Below are 17,505 nucleotides of genomic sequence, written 5' to 3' on the forward strand. Positions count from 1 at the left end.
GTGATGGGAGAGCCACACCCAAGCCTGGTCTCAGGAGGTGCACAGCAGGGTTGAGGCACCTGTGGAGGTCACCAGGAGAGTCAAGGAGGAACCCAGGGGTTCCAGCTGCCTGTTCTTGCCCCATGCCAGTAACTGAAGCCTGACTGGAGGTGGCAAGATAGGCCCTGTCCATGTGTCACCAACCACTCCAGCCAGATTCTATGATTCACACATCCCCACCTCCCCTCCTGTATATCCTCCCCACTCCCCAGCATGAGTCAAATCCTCTCTGAGCCACAAATAGCCGTCCTCCATGTGTGTCCTCGACATGGCCTCCTGCCGTGAGGAGGACAGAAACCTCTCTAGGGATCCTTTATTTCTCCTCAGGGCAGAGATCCCCCAGGGAAGCTGGCAGTGTCCCAGAGGACACCCTGGGTGCAGAGGAGAGGTGAAGCAAAGACCAGAAAAGAACTCAACCCATCAGGGCAAGCTTTGTTCTCTGGCCTTGTCCTCCCCTACCTGGCCAAGTCACCTCTGCCGGAAAGTCTTCCAGGATTTCTCTCCACCCCTCCCCCCAAACCCACAGTCCTTACTCCACTTTACCAACCCTTGCCTTAGATTGGAGCTGCAGTCTGGTCCCATCATCAAGCTTCCTGCAAAACTTAGCTTGCAGGACGGCAAAGAAGAGTCTTCTGGAAATGCTTGGGGATGGATTTCCCTGAACATCCTCCCATCACCAGACTGGTACATGCCCTGTCCAACCCCCTCTGCAGTGGGAGGGAGGCTGGAGGGCAGGGCAGGGAAAGGGCTTCCAACTTCAGCAGGTAGCAGAGCACCAAGGAAAGGAACAGATGATTCAGAGTACCCGTTGTGTGCTGGGTGCTGTGTGTGTGAGCCCACTGAAGTCACACAGCACCCTTGGCTAGGTGCTAACTGATTCAGGCCCACTTCGTGGATGAAGACAGAGGCCTAGGTGGTGAAGCAATGTACTCAAGGCCACACAGCCAGTCTGTGCTCAACCAGAATTTGAACCCAGCAAAGGATGGCTCCAGAGCCCAGGCTCTGTTCCCTAGGAAATTAGGCCTCCTTAATCCCAAAGAGGACTTCAATGGCCAAGATTTAGGAAATAGGGTGCGGGTAAGGGCCACCCCTCATTTATGACCTTTTCCACCTTTGCGAAGGGATCTACTCCAAATCAGGGCCCTCACCGCCTCCCCAAGCAAGCCAAAGCTGGGCGCAGTCAGAGTCCTTCCTTTTACCCCACCAGAGCTACCCTGCTGTAGGAATGTCTCAGCAGTGCAGAGCCCAAGCTCCCTCAAATCCCTCCCATGACGGGGGGGAGATGCCCACTTCCTCTGGGATTTGCTCCTCACTAGTGAGCTCCGGGCTTCTCAGCGCAAGCCAAACTGCATGTAAATCAAATGTGAGTGCTCGTACCACCTTGACTCTTCATGCTCTATGGTGAATCCTTTAGCAATGCAAATCCCCTCTGTGAGCTGCAATGAGGAGGGACCTTCAGGTGCCACCCCAGCGGCCCCACCACTTCTGAGAAGTCCCAGGTTGGTGGCCAGGACAAAAGGAGCCACTGCCTGGTGAGCCTGTGTTGTCCTAAGAGATGGCTTGAAGAGTAGCAGGTTGGCCAAACCCAGTAGGGCTTATCACAGACAAAATACTCTGCAGATGTTGCCAACCTTCTATAGATTCCCTACTAGCTCCCTCACTCCCCATTCATTCATTCATTCATTCATTCATATAGTTACTGAGCCAGGCTCCAAGCTAGGCACCATGTCTCCAAGGGACACAGTGGTGAGCAGGGCAGATGCAGGCCTGCCCTCGGAAGCTTGGAATTCAACCAGAGCAGACAGCTGATCTGATCCAGACTCAGTAAGTGGAGGGAGGAGGAGTCCGGCGAGCCTTGGGGGGGTGGGATGCACGGCAAGGGGCCTGACCCAGCCTAGGGGTCTGGCCAGGTAAAGGTGGCACTGCAGAGCAGCAGGGCAGTTCAGACAGAGGGTACAGCAGGTGCAAGGAAGGCTCAGCAGTGAGCTCTGCACATGGTGATGCCCTATGAACACCCTCAGACTGACTATGGGCATAAGCAGGCTGCTCCCACACTGAGGCCTGCAGCGTTCCATCCTCAAGGACATGGTGAGCGCCTCCATGTGACGGATGGTGAAGGACAGTGAGCTTCTGACATTGGGGAGATGAGGAGAGAGGGCACAGTCAGTGGCTGGTAAACTAAGGGTTCAAAGAGCAGGGCTCTCTGCTCAGTCCTCGGCACCCAGCCTGGGCAGGCACAGCTCTGCCTGGCCCTCTCCAGAGGCATACATCCAGCTCTGACACATCTCCACTTGGACGCCCTAGTCTGCATCTCAAATTCAATGTGTCCAATACCTGATGGTCCCCTGGACTGACTCTTCCCCAGCCTCCTCCAGCTTACCTGGTGAAAACTCTGTCCTTCCAGATGCTCAAGCCAAACCCCTGGGGTCTCCTGAGACCCCTTTCCCTTTCTCACACCCAGACCATCAGCAGGTCTCACCACCACCACAGCCACCACCCTGGTGCTCCTCTGTTCACACCTCTCCCTGGGGGCCCCCACTTCAAAGTCATGCTAATTTAATGGCCCAGGCTGTCCTGGTCCCTGCTGCTCTCTGACCTCCTCTCCTCCCACTCTTCCCTTTTCCTCCTGCTCTAACCACATCCCACCTCAGGGCCTTTGTGTTGGCCATTCCTCTGCTTGGAACACTCTTCTCCCTGATACCCATGTGGCTCCCACCCTCCCCTCCTTCCAGGTTTTGCTCAAATGTTTTAGTGAGGCCCACTCTGACCTGCCTCCTCTAGTTAAACCCTCCCCCAAATTCATCCTGTCCCTTCTCCATGGCATTTGTCACCTTCCAACATAACATATCCTCTGTCTATATCACCTCCCCAGACTGTTGTCTGCCTGTCCCATCAGTGCCTGGCACATGGCAGATGCTCATGAGTGTGGAGAGAATGAATGAATGGCAGGTTGTGGTGAGTGTCTGTGGATGGAACAAATGTGCCCACAGTGGGGGAGGCACTGACTGGAAGAGGATGAACTGAGTGGGAGCCTCAGGTAGGACCAAATCCATGGGCTGTCCCATAGCCATGCGTCCCCCTCGCACTGACCTGCGGGCCACCCCTGCCCTGGCATTTGATTTGCTCTATGTTCACAATCATAAAATATAGGAAATATGATCCCATTTTAGAGTCCTTTTTTTTTTTTTAACTTCTATTTAATTTTATTTATTTATTTTTGGCTGCGTTGGGTCTTTGTTGCTGTGTGCAGGGGCTACTCTTCATTGCGGTGCATGGGCTTCTCATTGAAGTGGCTTCTCTTGTTGCGGAGCAGGTGCTCTAGGAGTGCAGGCTTCAGTAGTTGTGGCACGCGGACTCAGGAGTTGTGGCTCATGGGCCCTAGAGCGCAGGCTCAGTAGTTGTGGCGCACAGGCTTAGCTGCTCCGCAGCATGTGGGATCTTCCCAGAACAGGGATTGAACCCGTGTCCCCTGCATTGGCAGGTGGATTCTTAACCACTGTGCCACCAGGGAAGCTTTATGATCCCATTTTGAAGGTTAGAAAACTGAGGGACAAAATGAATCATGGTCACATATGGGGCTCTAGCTCCTCCCCTCCTCAACCCCTGTACCCTGGACCATGCTTTCTAGCAAGCAGCAGGCGGACGGCGCAGTGAGGCCACCAAAGCCCACGGCTCTGGGTCCCTCTAGACGGCCCCGTGATGTCCCCACCCTTCTCCATTTTAGAGTCATGGCCTCCTCCATACGCCACCAGTCTGGAAACCACCTGTGAAATATATTTCCCCTAGCGCTGGCTCGGGAACCATGTAAGTCACTCGGCTTAATGTCCTCTGGGATTGTTCCCCGCCACCCCTCCCCAGCCACTCGGTGCTGGGAAATGTGGGGCTGCAGGGCACCAGGCAGGTGGGGCCCCAGTCATGGGCTGTGGGCAGCCCAAAGCACCTCAGGTGTTAGGAGGCACTGTGCAGGGGTGCAGCAGCCTCAGGGAGCACGTCAGCAGGAGAGGGATGGGGCCTGCCTGGAGCTTCGGGAACTGGGGCTGGATCCATGTAGGCAAGCCTCTCCCCCACCCCACACCTGCCCCTTATCCTTGTCCCCCTGTCAGCGGCTTACTCTCAGAGGAAGATGGGTCCTGATGCTCTCCCCGGGCCCCCACAGCCCTGACCAGGGGAGGCCCAAGGCCTTAGGAATGGCTGGGGACCCTGAGAGGGCCTGTCAGAATTCAGTCTGGAGTAGGGGCTGCGTCTCATCACCACTTGGATGCTGCCTAGAGCACCAGTCATGTGTGGTTATTATTTATTTGGCCTCACTTCCATTTCTTCCTTGCTGACGATCTCTCCCACGGACTGTGAGCTCCCCGAGAGCAGCCCTGGCACACAGCTAAGGTTTGGAGAGGAGACTCAGGAGGGGCAGGGGCCGTCAGGAGGCGGGTCCTGAAACATGGGAGGGCCATGGACCAATCAGCAGTGTGGATGAGGCATGAGCAAGTGTCAACATAGAGGGGCAGTTGGGAAGGAGTAGGGCAGCCAGCTGAGGAGGCCTGGCGATCTCCCTGGAACAGGCTGCAGACTCTGGCCACTCGCCACATGTACAGGCATCTATGAACAGCTGCCCCCCAACAGGTACAATGGCCAGAATACTCCCTAGAACCAGTACACTGGTCCCCACCCCCTTTCCCTGGAAGCCTCAGTTCTCCTTGCTGACAGAGCAGGGCAGGGGGAGGGGTCCTATGTTTACCTTCCTATCCTCTATGGCCTTGGCGTTCCACCTTGGCTCACCTAAGTGGCTCTGGAAATATGCTGATACCCAGGCCCTGCCCCACCAAATTAAATAACATAGCCCGTGGGGCCCTGGACCCCACCTTCATCTCTCTCCCCCGAGCAGCCCTTGGAGGTAGCCTCTTGGCTGGGGCATCCCTTGTAAGAGAGCCGCAGGAAGGTGTGTGGGGTGGCCTTTGTTCTGTCGCACCAGCAAAGCCAGGGCCATGTGGGACCCTGTCCCAGAACATGTAAAAGCTGTTCCAGCTTCCAGAGACGTAACCAGCTTGGCCTGTAGACACCTGTGCTGACTCTCTGTTCAGCAAACATTTTTTGAGCACTTGGTGTGCGCTAGCCTAGAGCTCAAGCCAAGGACAGGTGGTCGTGACCCCTGCCCACCCTCCAGGCACACAGTCTGGAAGGGGAGGCGGCAGGTCTACTGCAGGACAAGAATAGGAGTGACTTCAGGGGGCCTAGGAAGCCCCTGTCCCACATAGGGAAGTCAGGGGAGGCTTCAGGGAACAGTGACTCCCAGTCAAGCACTAAGGGACAGGCAGAGGTCAGCCAGACCATAGGCAGGGTCCTGCTTGGGACTGGCAGGGCCCTTTGCAGCCCACCCAACCTCTCCCCTGCTTACTCAACCCTCAGTTCATAATAGGTGCTTGTTAAGCTCCCATGGAAGGAGATGGCTGCTGCCCTGGTGCTGCCGGTCCTGAGGGCAGAGATCCCCTCCTGTGCCCACCACCATGCTGATCAGAAGCAGCCCCCTTGGCCATGGTCTCCATAGCACCAGCTTACAGGGCAGGACAGAGATGGCAGCTATGCAGATGGGGTGGCAGGGGAGCATCGCCATCAGCTGCAGAAGAATCCATCACTCTAGAGGGTCCTGGGTATGATGAAGACACTGAGGATGGAGGAGGAGAGCAGGTGGCTTGCCCAGACTCCCACAGTAAGCTGGAGACGGGCCAGGGCTAGGGTGGAGTAGTAAGAAATTGAGACAAGAAGGGTAGAGGGACAGATGTGATGGAAGAATATAGGAGGGCGGGGTACCCTGAGGGTCCTGTGGTCAGGGGCCTCTCTGGAGGAGGTGAGCTGCAGAAGGGCTATGTACAGCAGTGGCTGAATGCTCAGACCCAAGCGCTGGGTTGTGAATCCTGCCTTCACCACTCACCATCTGTGTGATTTCAGCATCACTTAGCCCTGCTGAACCTCAATTTTTCTTATCTGTGAAATGGGAATAAAAATGGACTGATCTCATTGGATAGCATATGTGAAATATAGCACCCGAGGCTCAGATCACAGTGATTGATGATGCAGTTAAAATTACTTCCTTTACAAATGTTTCCTTGAACATGGCCACTCTCCCTTTCCTTCCCCTCCCACCTTCTTCCTCTTGTCAGGCCTCTTGTCTGACCCTGAAGCACATCCTGCCTCCCCATTCTCCATCACTCCCCCTCTTCTCGCTAACAAAACCCAAGTCTGCAAGAATCTCTCCTGCTTCCAGTCCCAAGGTGACCCCATCCTTAGCTCAAGGGTAAATCCTGATTAGCCTGAGCCAATCACAATGCATCTTCCTGATTGCCAGTGATTGGTTTAGAGTAGACATGTGACCCAGTGCTAGCCAATGAGGTGTGAGGGGAAATTGGCTAGGGGCTTCTGGGTGAGGTTTTCTAGCCTCCTTTTAAGAGGAACCCAGAGGAAACATCTCTTCTTTTACTCCTAATGTCTGGTACATGTGATGCCTGGAGCTGTGGCAGCCATCTTGTTGCCATGAAGGAAGTCAGTCAAGGACAGACAGCCACACCAAAATTAAGGCCAGCCAGGCAGAGTGCAGGTGAAGGCTTGGTCCTCAATGACAGCCTATACATACCCACCTCTGAGCTCCCTGCCAGAGGGCCTAACCATGATGAAAAAAATTAATGTGCTGGGATTTCCAAGGGGTGCACAGAAGCAGCCTCTTTTTCTTGCAGCCATTGCTTGGACTCAGTTTTTGAAGGATTAGTAGTCAGCTCAATGCCTACTCCTGGAAAGGCCTCTACGAACTGGGCACAGAGCTGCAGGAGAGGCACAGGGTGATAGGAGAGGCCCACAAGGGGTAGGGAGCCAGAGGAGGGCAATGATCTAGAAGGCTTCTTGGCCCAGTACTCAGGCTGAGCAGGCCAGCCTGGTATAGGGACACAGCCAGAAGGTGGAGAGGCCAGAGCTCCTACCAGGACCTGCAAGTGGCTTGGCCTGGCTGGAGTCTAGTCACAGAGCTAGTGGCCAGAGACCAGAGCCAGCCCAGGAGGGCCCTCAAATGCTAGGTGAGAAGTGGGGCTCTGCCCATGGCAAGCTTCTGGGGTGCAAGGTCATAGCTTAACCTCAATGAGAGATACTGCAGCATGCCTGGCAGGTCCAGGAAAGGAAGGGAAGACTCCTAGGTTCTCACCATGTCCACCCTAGCCTCAGCTCACAGGGAGAAAGGAGAAACGTCTGTCTGTGAGAGCCCTCAGTGCAGAGGCCTGTTCTGCCAGCTCATTTCTCTTTTCTAATAAATGAAGTTGTGGGGGCAGGGCTGAGGTGGGTTGTTTTGTTGTTTGTTTGTTGGAACCAGTGGCAGCACCAGGCCTGACCTTTAAGGCTTCAAATGTAGCATTTCAGGCAGCGCCAGAGGGAGGAGAACATAGTCTGAGCAGAGAAGTTATCAAGGCTAAAATGCCACGTCAGCCATGTCAGGCTGGAAACTCGCAGCATAGCAGGGGCCTCTACCCATCTGAGGAACATTCCAACCCATTCGTGCCCACCCGGCGACAAAGCTGTCCTTCCCATACCCTGAAAGCCTCACTGACTCTAAAACGGCAAAGGGCACCAAGGTCTGCCCCAGAGAAACACCAGGAGCTGGGGGCCCACACCACAGGCACCTTGCTCTGCAGGGTTTGCCAAAGGAGGCCTCAAATCACTCCCGCATCTCATGGCAAGAATGTTTTTATTTAAGATAATCAGTTGTACATCATAGTGCAAGGATGGCTGAATGGGGAGCACCCTTTGAGCAGCCTGTACTGAGCCCTGGGTGGGGGACTGGGCCCTGCCCGCAGGATGTATGTAGCCAGCATACATACATCAAGGGCCTGAAGGCTCCTTCCCGCCACTCAGACATCAATTTCCCTGTCTGTACAACGGAGGTATCTAGGTCCCCAGGGGCTTCTGTGGCTGGGATATTCCTTCCCAAATCAGGGACCCAGGCAAGGCCCATTATTGCCCAAGGAGATGGTCGCACTCAGGCTCCCTGCCCCCATAGGGACCCTCACAAGCCCTGTAGGTGCCCAAGCCCTTTGCAGAAGTCCCCTCCCGAGATACCTAGGATGCTGGGTCATCCTAGCACTGACAACACACAGGCCCTGAGAATGCCGGGAAAGCAAAACTTGCAGTTCTCTCAGACATCAGAACCCATCATCTCAGGGCCCACAGAGCCAAGGGCCAGCACCCAGCACAGGGCACTCACACAGCCTTGTTTATGAAGACCCAGTAGGCAAAAATTCATCCTTGAAAGGAAGAGCTTTGCTGGAGACATCCCAAATAGAGGAACATGAGGGCATCATCAAGCTGAAGCTTTTATACCCAAATTATGCCTGCAGCTGACTGTACAAATGTCTTGCTAGGAGCAAGAACCCTAAACCTACAGCAGATGCTTCAAGGGATGCCAGTCTCCCTCCCTTGAGTGTGCAAGTGAGAAGCACCCACTCCAAGAGAGAAAAACGCCAGGCCAAGGTCACACAGCAAGGGTTTCCACTGGGCCTAAGCCCAGAACTCCACGCCCACCCTCCAGATTCCACATGGGAAGGGCTGTTAGCAAAGATGCTTTGTTTCACAAAGGACTCACCAAGCTTCGCAGAGTCCCAAGTTCTCTGGCGTATCTAAATACCATTCGATTTGCAAAAATTTGAATTACAAGGATGCAGCCTCTGTGTGCTTCCTTTGCAGACAGTCATCGAGCCAGTTGGTAGATGATCAAACTTCCCAGCTCAGCCTTAACTCAGGCTGTTCTTGACATAAAAGTTTGTGAAACACTGGTCCTAACAAACAGGCGGCTTTATTTCCCACTGTCAGCATTTGCCCAGCTGAGCCCTGGCATTAACCTCAAAGGCGGGCTCAGAAGGTGGGCACTGGGAGCACATTCTGGGTGCAGAGATAAACCGTACATATGCCCACACATACATATGCACACCCACGCACAAGCACACACCCACATTCGCATTCATAGGCACACACACATGCATATACCAACACCTGTGTATACACATGCGCATGCATGTACACACAACCTGCACATATACATGAAGCACACCCACACACATGGGCACACACATTCACATGCACTCACATAAGCACATCTTCGTATACAAATGGACACTCTCACAAGTGTGCACACAACGTGAACATATCCAACACATGTGCACAAATACATATAAGAGCACAGACATATAGACACTTCCACACACAAGCTTACATGTGCACACAGGCCAAGGCAAGGACCAAGCACAGGAGGAAGGACCCAGAAACCACAATGGAGTCTCAGGTTCCTGCAGGGCCTGGCTGGGTGGTAGGTGCTATGGGCAATGGGGCAGGTGCCTGGCACTCAGAGTACGGGCCCAGCTGGACTGAGAACCCTCATAGATCCAGTCAGAATCCACACGCCCTTGTCATGCATCCCTCATGACCTTTCACACCTCAACCCAATGAGGCAGTGTGATCAAGGGAACCCTGTTTTACAGATAAGGCCCCAAGACCCAGAGAGGCTGAGGAAGTTCCCAAGGTCACACAGCTGGTGAGAGGTGTGGCAGAGTCTCAGTGTGTGTCAACAGGGGACTCATTCAGAAAGATTTGTCCAGCAGGGAAGGAAGGTACCAAGGCGGGAACAAGGGGCCCAGGGTCTAAGGGGAGCGGGAAAGAGGGGCAGAGGGGGTGACTTCTCCCCCTTTTTACCCACTCCTTTCCCCTTTGTTTAATGAGTCATTTCCAAGGTAGGGAGAGATGGTTAATAATCAGCAGGAAAGACTTCCCGTGCCCCTCCCTCTCTGCTAAACAATTAGGCTTATCAGAGCTCAAAGTGGGTCACTCTGAGAAGCAGCTTTGAGACACCCAAGGTGTGGCCAGAGGCCAGTATGGGAGGTGCAGGCTCCTCACACTGGGGGAGATGGGGCTCAGCTGGGCTGGGGTCAGGTCTCACCCCACAGCTAGAGCAAAGTGTGGAAAGGAGCAGGAAGACCTTGGACCTGTCTTCTTAGGGGACTGCAATGTCAGAGTCAGAAGGGCCTGGAAGAGAGGAAACTGAGGCCCAGAGAGTAGAGGAGACTGTCCAAGGTCACCACCATGCAAGCTACCAGCTGAAAGGATTGGGTTGGGACTGCCTTTGACAGAGGCCCTCCAGGACCAGGCCAACCCAAGGTGGGGACCCTCAGGTCCCCCATGTGAAGATTTCCCACCATGTAATCCCAGCTAGACAGGGTTTCCTGCTCTATAAGGCCAGATCCCTCACAGGCTCAGTCATCAGAACCAGCAGTGGTCAGGGGCCCAGCAGGCTGGACTAGCCCCAGAAGGAGGGGGCCCAGGTGAGGTGGGAGGGGATCTAGGTGGTCCGTGAGCAGGACCAGGGCCAGGGACACCAAGCCAATGGTCTGAGTCCCACAGTGGCAGGGCAGGGCTTGGCTGAGTGCTGCCCCAGGTCCTGCCTACGTGGACCTAAGTGACAGCATCCCTGAGTCCCTTGCAAGCCCCCCATGGGCATATCAATCCGCATGGTCACCTGCACCGCCAACTCCCCCGCAACTCTTAGCCACAGGCAGCTCAGGAGGCTCTTCAGGTTATACAGGACAAGAGAATAAGTGAAAGGAAAAAAAGCAAAAACCACACATACACCTCCCTCTGGGAATACGAATATTGATTCTGTAGCTTCTTGTTTAGACAGTAGGCACCAGGAAAAAAAAAACAACCTGACACTAAGAGAAGCTCCCCAGCTGGCTGAAGGGATGCAGCCAGGGGTGGGAAAGCCCGCCACCCTCGCCTTTAGAGCACCCTAGGCCTTGGTCTCCCTCCCCAGGCCTGAGGCCCTGAGCCCTCACATAAGGACAGAGGTCACTTGTTCCCAAGGCAGATATTGAATCTGGAAGCCAGCGAGGTTGGAATTGGGGCGGGGGTAGGAGAAAGAGACCACTCCCCACCCAGAGACAGCACCATCCTCCAAGGCAGGGCACACGCCACATGCCGGCCTGCTTTGACTCCCAAACCCCCAGCTGCCCCCAAATAGTTTCCTAGCAAATAGAACCCTGGTCCCCCAGCCCCCCAGACCCCTCTTGTCCACACAGCATGAAAACCCCAGCACCTATAAGGTCCAAGCCCTCTGAAATCCCCTCGGGCTTGAAAAACCTGCCACGGGACTAGAGGACCCGGCCTCAGGTTTCCATGAACAGCCTCTACCCCCACCCCCCTGGCCTCTCTCTCTGGAGTCCTACTGGAATCTGGAGGGGGAGATGGCATCTCAGAGTCTCAAGATGAAGTCCCTCTTGCCCACCCCTGCACGGCAGGCATGCCTGGCACATGACTCGAAGCCTCGGAAAGGGGGAAAACCTGGACTGGGGGGCTCCATGATCGCCTGTGTACACGTGGGAGGGGGTGGAGGTAGGCACAGGGCCTATGAGCACCGGGCTGGCAGGGTGGCCGTGGGCCAAGAAAGGCCTCCTCAGGGTTGCCTGAGACCCAGAAAAAGACAGAGGGACAGAGTAGGAAAGGTTACAGTTGGGAGCCTAGGCGTCCCTCACATGTCTTAAGCCTCTTCATTTTCTTCCAAACACCCAGGCTTTGAGTCCCCACTCCAACTTCTTAGCCCCCTGCCCAGATGTGCCCAGCCCCCTGGCAGGACAGCTAAGTGACAGATTAGTCCTCTCCCTCCCCTGCCCCTGGTAGCTGTGGGGTTTTGGGCAGGTCCCTTCATCTTTCTGAGTCTCAGTCTCCCCATCTGTGGGATGGGCATGACCATGGGGTCTGAGGACGTAATGTGGATAAGGGGCCTGGCCTGAGCTCAGTGAGGGGAGGCCACCACTAGCCTGGTGACATCCCCCACCATAGTCAAGCTGGGCTTCAGGGAATGAGGGAGGGAGGTGGCCCAGTGTTCGTCCTCACGGAGCTGATATCCCTGCGGGTGGGTACAGCCTGAGCTAGTGGCACAACCCAGAGGCCTCTGGAAGGTGTGGGTATGAGACCCTGAAGGAAGGATCTAAACCCCTGAGAAAAGCGCGCAGTGATGAGGGGACGGCATAAGCAAAGCAGAGGGATAGGAAGGCGCTCAGTCCATGGCAGGAATGTGAAAAGATTGGTGGGTGGGGGCCCATCAGGCTGTAGCATCAGGGCTTGTTAATGTTATCAACAGCTGCCATGACTCCCACCCATGGAACCCTCCCTGCTCACCTGAGGTGACACCCTCTCCCACTAATTCTCACCACCAGCCTCTTAAGCAGATTCTATTATCTTATTTGGGGAAACAGAGGCAAGGTCATCCCAATGGGGAGGGTCAGCTCTGGAGACCAAAGCTTGAGCCTGCAGGGCCCACACCTGACACCCATGTCCCCAAACTGCCTCCTCCCAGGAGCTGGCAAGGACAACCTGCACACAGGCAGAGGGGAGAAGGAGGCACCGAGGGCAGAAGTGCTCACTCCACTTGTGAGTCAGTCTCTCCTGGGAGACACCAGTGTGACAAAGAATCTGGAGGGAGACTCACCCGCACACTATGAGGGGGCTCATCTTAAAACAGGCTACTCCCTTCTCAGGGGCTAGCTTGACATAGTTGGCCCAATAAAGGTGGGTCCTGCAGGGGGGGAAGCAGCCAAGGGTCCCCCAGCCCCCATCCTCAACGCGAGGAGGGATGTGAGCCAGTGGTAGCAGCAGCAGGCCGTAAAGCCTCAACCCCCTCCTCCTTCCTGCAAAAGCTGTTGGCAGGTTGTTGGGGAAATGGGGGGCCCAGATGCGTGATGTTGCCTCCCTCTAATAGGGAGAGCTACAGGGAGGTGAAGACGTGGGCTTGGAGGCCCAGACAGACACACGTCACCCACCATTAACCATAGCTATAGTGACGCATGCCCTGTCGTGGACACTCAGGAAAAGGCGCACGTACTCTGGCTGTCATTAATCTGCTGGGGGCCCAGACCCCTCGGGCTCCTTTCTGCTCCCCACCCACCCACCTACCCACTCCCAGAGGAAGGGAGGTACTGGCCAGCACCATCACTGGGGAAGAGTGGGGCTAAGAGGGTGCAGCCACCCAGGCAGCTCAGCAGGACCCCACAGAACAGGGGACAGAGAAACCTAGGAATGCTGGAGAACAGGGGACAGAGGTCCAATAGAGATGACAGAAGAGGTGGGCAGGGCCGGGTGGACACAGAGAGATGAGAGGGATGGGCAAGGAAGTGGGGGGAGGGGGATGGGAGAAGAGATGAGAGACCAAAGAAGGGGGCAGGGGAGGGGGAAGGCGACTGACAGAATTGGAAAAGGCGACTGACAGAAAAGGAAAAGGCACAAGGAGAGGCAAAGCAGTGAGGGCTGTCCCTCAGCCAGCAGCAAATAGGAAACAGGAGGAAGGAGGTAAAACGGAGAGTGTGTGCTCTGACTCCATCTCCCCCTACCTCACCCCAGACACATGAGTGCACATATGCACACACATGCGCCTGTGCACACGTCGCCTTCCCTTGTTTGAAAACCTGATCCAGGTCCAGGTGGGGTGAGAGGGCAACCCCCCCCCCCAAACAAAAGGTCTGTCCTCCCTCCAGCAGTAACTCCTCTGCCCTCCTCCATCCACCTGGAGGAGGTGGCAAAGGGTCTGCTTTGCCTGGTGGGCAGAGAGCCATGTTGCCAAAGCGATTACAGAAATAACAGCCACCGGACCCTAAACCCACACTTGCTTAAAACCCAGCAGCTTGCAAAGCTGGGCCCTGTCGCACTGCCAGACACTAACGAGGAAATGACTTTCCCGTCAAGGGCCCTCTCCACTGAGGGGTCGTCACCCTAGTGCCGTGAAGCTGAGGGTCCCACTGCCCACCTCAGAAAGCCACCTGTACCTGTATCAAAGTCCCTTCCTAGCCTGGTCATGCTAACCCAGGAGAGTTCAGGGAGGCCACTGGCCCCGAGCAGCCCCAGGGCAGCAGCCTCAGCCTTTCATGTCAGCTCAAGAAAAGTCCCAACTCCAACTAAGCATGGTCATGCAGGGGAACGTGGGGGAGGGACCCCCACTCAATTCCTCCCCCTTCCTGCCTCCAAGGATCAATGGGCGTTTGCATCCGCGGGACCAGGGCAGCTGAAGGGCGCTGGCTGTCACCGCCAGCCCTGCGTGTCGTCGCACCATTAGTCACCTCCCCCTGGACCCTCGGAGCTGTACAGCCCCCACCCCACCCCCACTCTCATTCTCTAATTACGGTTTTCAAGACGTGTCCCAAACCCTGAAATTAGCTCCAACTATATCGACAAGAGAAGAGCGTCCAGCTGAAAATGTGCCACTGCCATCACACCCGCCTCACCATCTTCTGGCTGGGGACAGAGGGACAGGTGTCCTCTCTGGTCAGGGTATCACAAATGTAACATGCAGGCCCGGCAGCCATATGACCCACCGCAGGTTGCAAGGAGAGGGAGCAAGGTGGGAAGAGGTGAAAAGAGACGTCTACTTAAACCTTCACTCAAGGAGCTGCGAAACGGCAAGGGAAAATAATAACTGTGTCTTGACTTTGAGGAAAAAAGAACAACAAAAAAATAATGCTTTTGCTCTTTTTAAACATTGTGGCTTAAGTTCATTTTCATCACAGCAAATGAAAGACAATAATGCACCCACAAGCCTTGAACTTCCATAGGATTCTCTTCTCCCTGCACACACCCCACATACACACACGAAAAATCCAGACAGCTGACAGAGGACACGTCCGTGTAGCACCTGTAATTTGCCTACTGATCACCCGCCTGAGCACAGCCAGGCTGTTTGAGGAGAGAGATGACAAGACAGAGAGAGACTCAGGCAGCGCCTTTCCTGAGTTTGTTTTTTCCTCATCTGGAAGAACCTACAAGCTGGAGTAGGCAGAACCAGGGGCCCCTACCCTTGGGCAGAACTGGTCTAATGACGCAGAGCCAGCCTTTCCCTTTCCCTGAGGACAGACCCTTCCTCTTGGCCACTAGCAGCCTGGCTACTCATTTCCCAAAACCCCTGTGTGGTCACTGGTGCAGGAGTCCAGGGACAGGTGGCTCCTCAGACCGAGAGACAAATAACAGACAGCAAGGTGGTCACCGTGCCCCAAAGCCACAGGGGTGTCTGGGCACTGACATAAGGCTGGGTCATGGTGCCCACAGAAACAGCTGCTGTCCTAAAGGCCACATGCACTGAATACTCATTTGCAGCCCCAGATGCATCTGGCCAAGCTCACCCAGAGCAGGATGCCCGAGTTTCCAGGCTCCTGGGGAGGGAGAGAAGGCTCAGAAGGACCACGGAGAACCAGCAGAAGCTGGCAGGGCCAGGAGATGCTATTACCCTGTTGGCAGGGGCAGGCGGGGGTCCTCCCTGCCATTCACCTTCTGCCTCCACCTCGACACCTTCACCTCCCAATTGGGCTCTCCAGGGGACCCTTCCCCCAGGTTTAGTGGCGGGGGCAAGTACAGGGGACACTGACCCCTTCTGTGGCACTGGCCAAACAGTAAGGTGCTCGCATCCTCTGCATCCAGCCCTCCCCCTCAAAGGAAAAGGCCAATGAAAACAAGTGTGGAGGTGCCCCCCACCTCTGGATCTAAAGCGCCAGGTTCCTACCCGGGAGGAAACATGAGGCAGACGCTGGGCTCTGACTCCACCGGGCAGGGGTCGCTGGCCGCCCCCTCACCCAACCCCAGGTTTCCCCTCTCAACCCGACAGCGGCAAGGAAATCAGCTGGCAAGCTCGGACCCCCCAGAGATCTCGCTCTGTGCGGTTTGGGGGATGGGAGGGAGAAGGGGCACCGCGGGGAAGTTTCGCGACGCAGCCAGAAGCGCCGGGACCCCGGCTGCCCGCCCTCTGGGCTTGGGGCCGCCGCCCCCGGGCGCAGCAGGCGGCGGGACCCAGCGCCCCCGCCCGGGCGCGGGCTGGGGGACGGAGGGGGGCTCCGGGCTCGGCCGGGGTCCCGCGGCCGGCCGAGGCCACTTACGTGTGCTGCTGAGGAAAGGTGTAGGCAGAAGCGCCGGGGGCAGCGAACAGCGGGAGCAGCAGCAGCGGCGGCAGTAGCAGCGACAGCGGGCGCGGGGGCCGGGCCGCCGGCCGCCGGGCGCTGAGGCCGGGCCGCGAGCCGCGGTCGGGCCAGCGGAGCGCGGTCCGCGCCGGGCCGGGCCGAGAGGCGCCGCAGGTCCGAGCCGGCACCGCCATGTTTCCATTCAAGATGCGGCGCCGCGAGGAGGGGGGGAGCGGCGGCGGCGGCGGGTTGGGGGGGCGCGGGCGGCAGGCGGCAGGCGGCAATCGCCTCTCCTCCTCCTCCGCCTTCTTCGCGCGGGGCCTCCGGGGCTGACCGAGTCGCAGCACCTCTGCGGGCTCCGTGCTGCGACCTCTCCGCCGCGCTGGCTCGAAGCGCTCTGAGCGCCGGGTCCCGGACCAGCGCTCAAATAGCGGCCGCCGCCAACCTGCCGGCGCCGCCCTCCCCGCTCCCTCCCTCCCCCCTTCCCCGGCCGGTCCGCCCCCGCGCGCCCCCGCCGCGGCCACGCGCCCGCCGCGGCCTGCGCGCCCCTCGTCCCCGCGCCGCCCTGAGCCGGCCCTGCTGGCCCGCGTGGCCGAACCGAGCCGGGGCACGCGCGTCTTGAGTCCCAGCCGCGGTCCGAATTTCCAATGTGCGCCCTGCCCCACGCCTCAGACTGTGAAGAGTCCGCGGCCGGCGCATATTGACTCTGCTGGGGGCTCGACCTTCAACAGACTTAAGGCCTGGAGTCACAGGTTTAATGGTGGAATGGCAGGCTTCAGCAGAGACCACTGTAGAGGGCAACGGAGCTGAACTCATACCCCCAGGGGCTCCAGCTACCTTCAAGAGTCCTCTCTGGGGGAACTTGGGTCCCAAGGCTCTGACAGAAAGAAAAAGCCTGGGTGGGAACAGGTCCAGTTGCACAGTTGTGAGGGGCTGGGAATGGATGCAGCGCTCTGCAACCACTCATTTCACTTCCCTGGGCTAAGCGGGCACTGTGTGCAGACCAGTCCCAGCCCCCGAGGCTTGCACAGCCTCTATTTAAACTCCTCCAGTGCCGGTAAGCTCACCCCTGCACAATCCAATCCCTTCTGTCCTGGAGGCTCCTGGCTCTCCCTTGCTGCCGGGAGAAGGCTGGGCTGGTGTCAGTTCTGACTCTGCAGCTTGTGGGCCTCTCAGAGCCTCAATCTCCTCCCTTGTGAATGCTTGTGTGGGTGCCCACACCCATTTCCAGGATAAAGTGAGAATGGAAGTCAGTTGCTTGGTAAATTGAAACACTCATGGTTGGGGGAGAGTACCCCTGAGGTTCCCCTGAAGTTGCCCTGGGGCCCTGCTCTGCCCCTGGCACAGATAAGATGGGAGAATGCTTCCTAGCAGCCTGAAACAGAGCAAGACCCCCTGAACAGTAACTGCCCACAGATTCAGTGCCTAATATGAGTGAGGGCCAGTAACCACCTGAGCAAGAGCCCCCCACATTATGATATCTGGGTGAGTCTCCCATCACCTACCTACAAGTCAG

General features: G+C 56.7%; 1 protein-coding gene across 7 annotated transcripts in view; it reads right to left on the reverse strand.

Annotated features, from left to right (window-relative positions):
- CACNA2D2 (calcium voltage-gated channel auxiliary subunit alpha2delta 2) overlaps positions 1-16,416 on the reverse strand; it is a 139,107-nt gene extending 122,691 nt beyond the window's left edge. For all 7 annotated transcript variants that reach the window (XM_082413115.1, XM_082413117.1, XM_082413114.1 and 4 more), the window contains exon 1: positions 15,969-16,416. In XM_082413115.1, the coding sequence (XP_082269241.1) occupies positions 15,969-16,183 (215 nt within the window). In that variant the 5' untranslated portion in view covers positions 16,184-16,416. The remainder of the gene's footprint in view (positions 1-15,968) is intronic.
- Positions 16,417-17,505: the final 1,089 nt, after the last annotated feature.

The sequence above is a fragment of the Balaenoptera physalus genome (genome assembly GCF_965194825.1).
Source record: "Balaenoptera physalus genome assembly, chromosome: 11".
Classification (NCBI taxonomy): domain Eukaryota; kingdom Metazoa; phylum Chordata; class Mammalia; order Artiodactyla; family Balaenopteridae; genus Balaenoptera; species Balaenoptera physalus.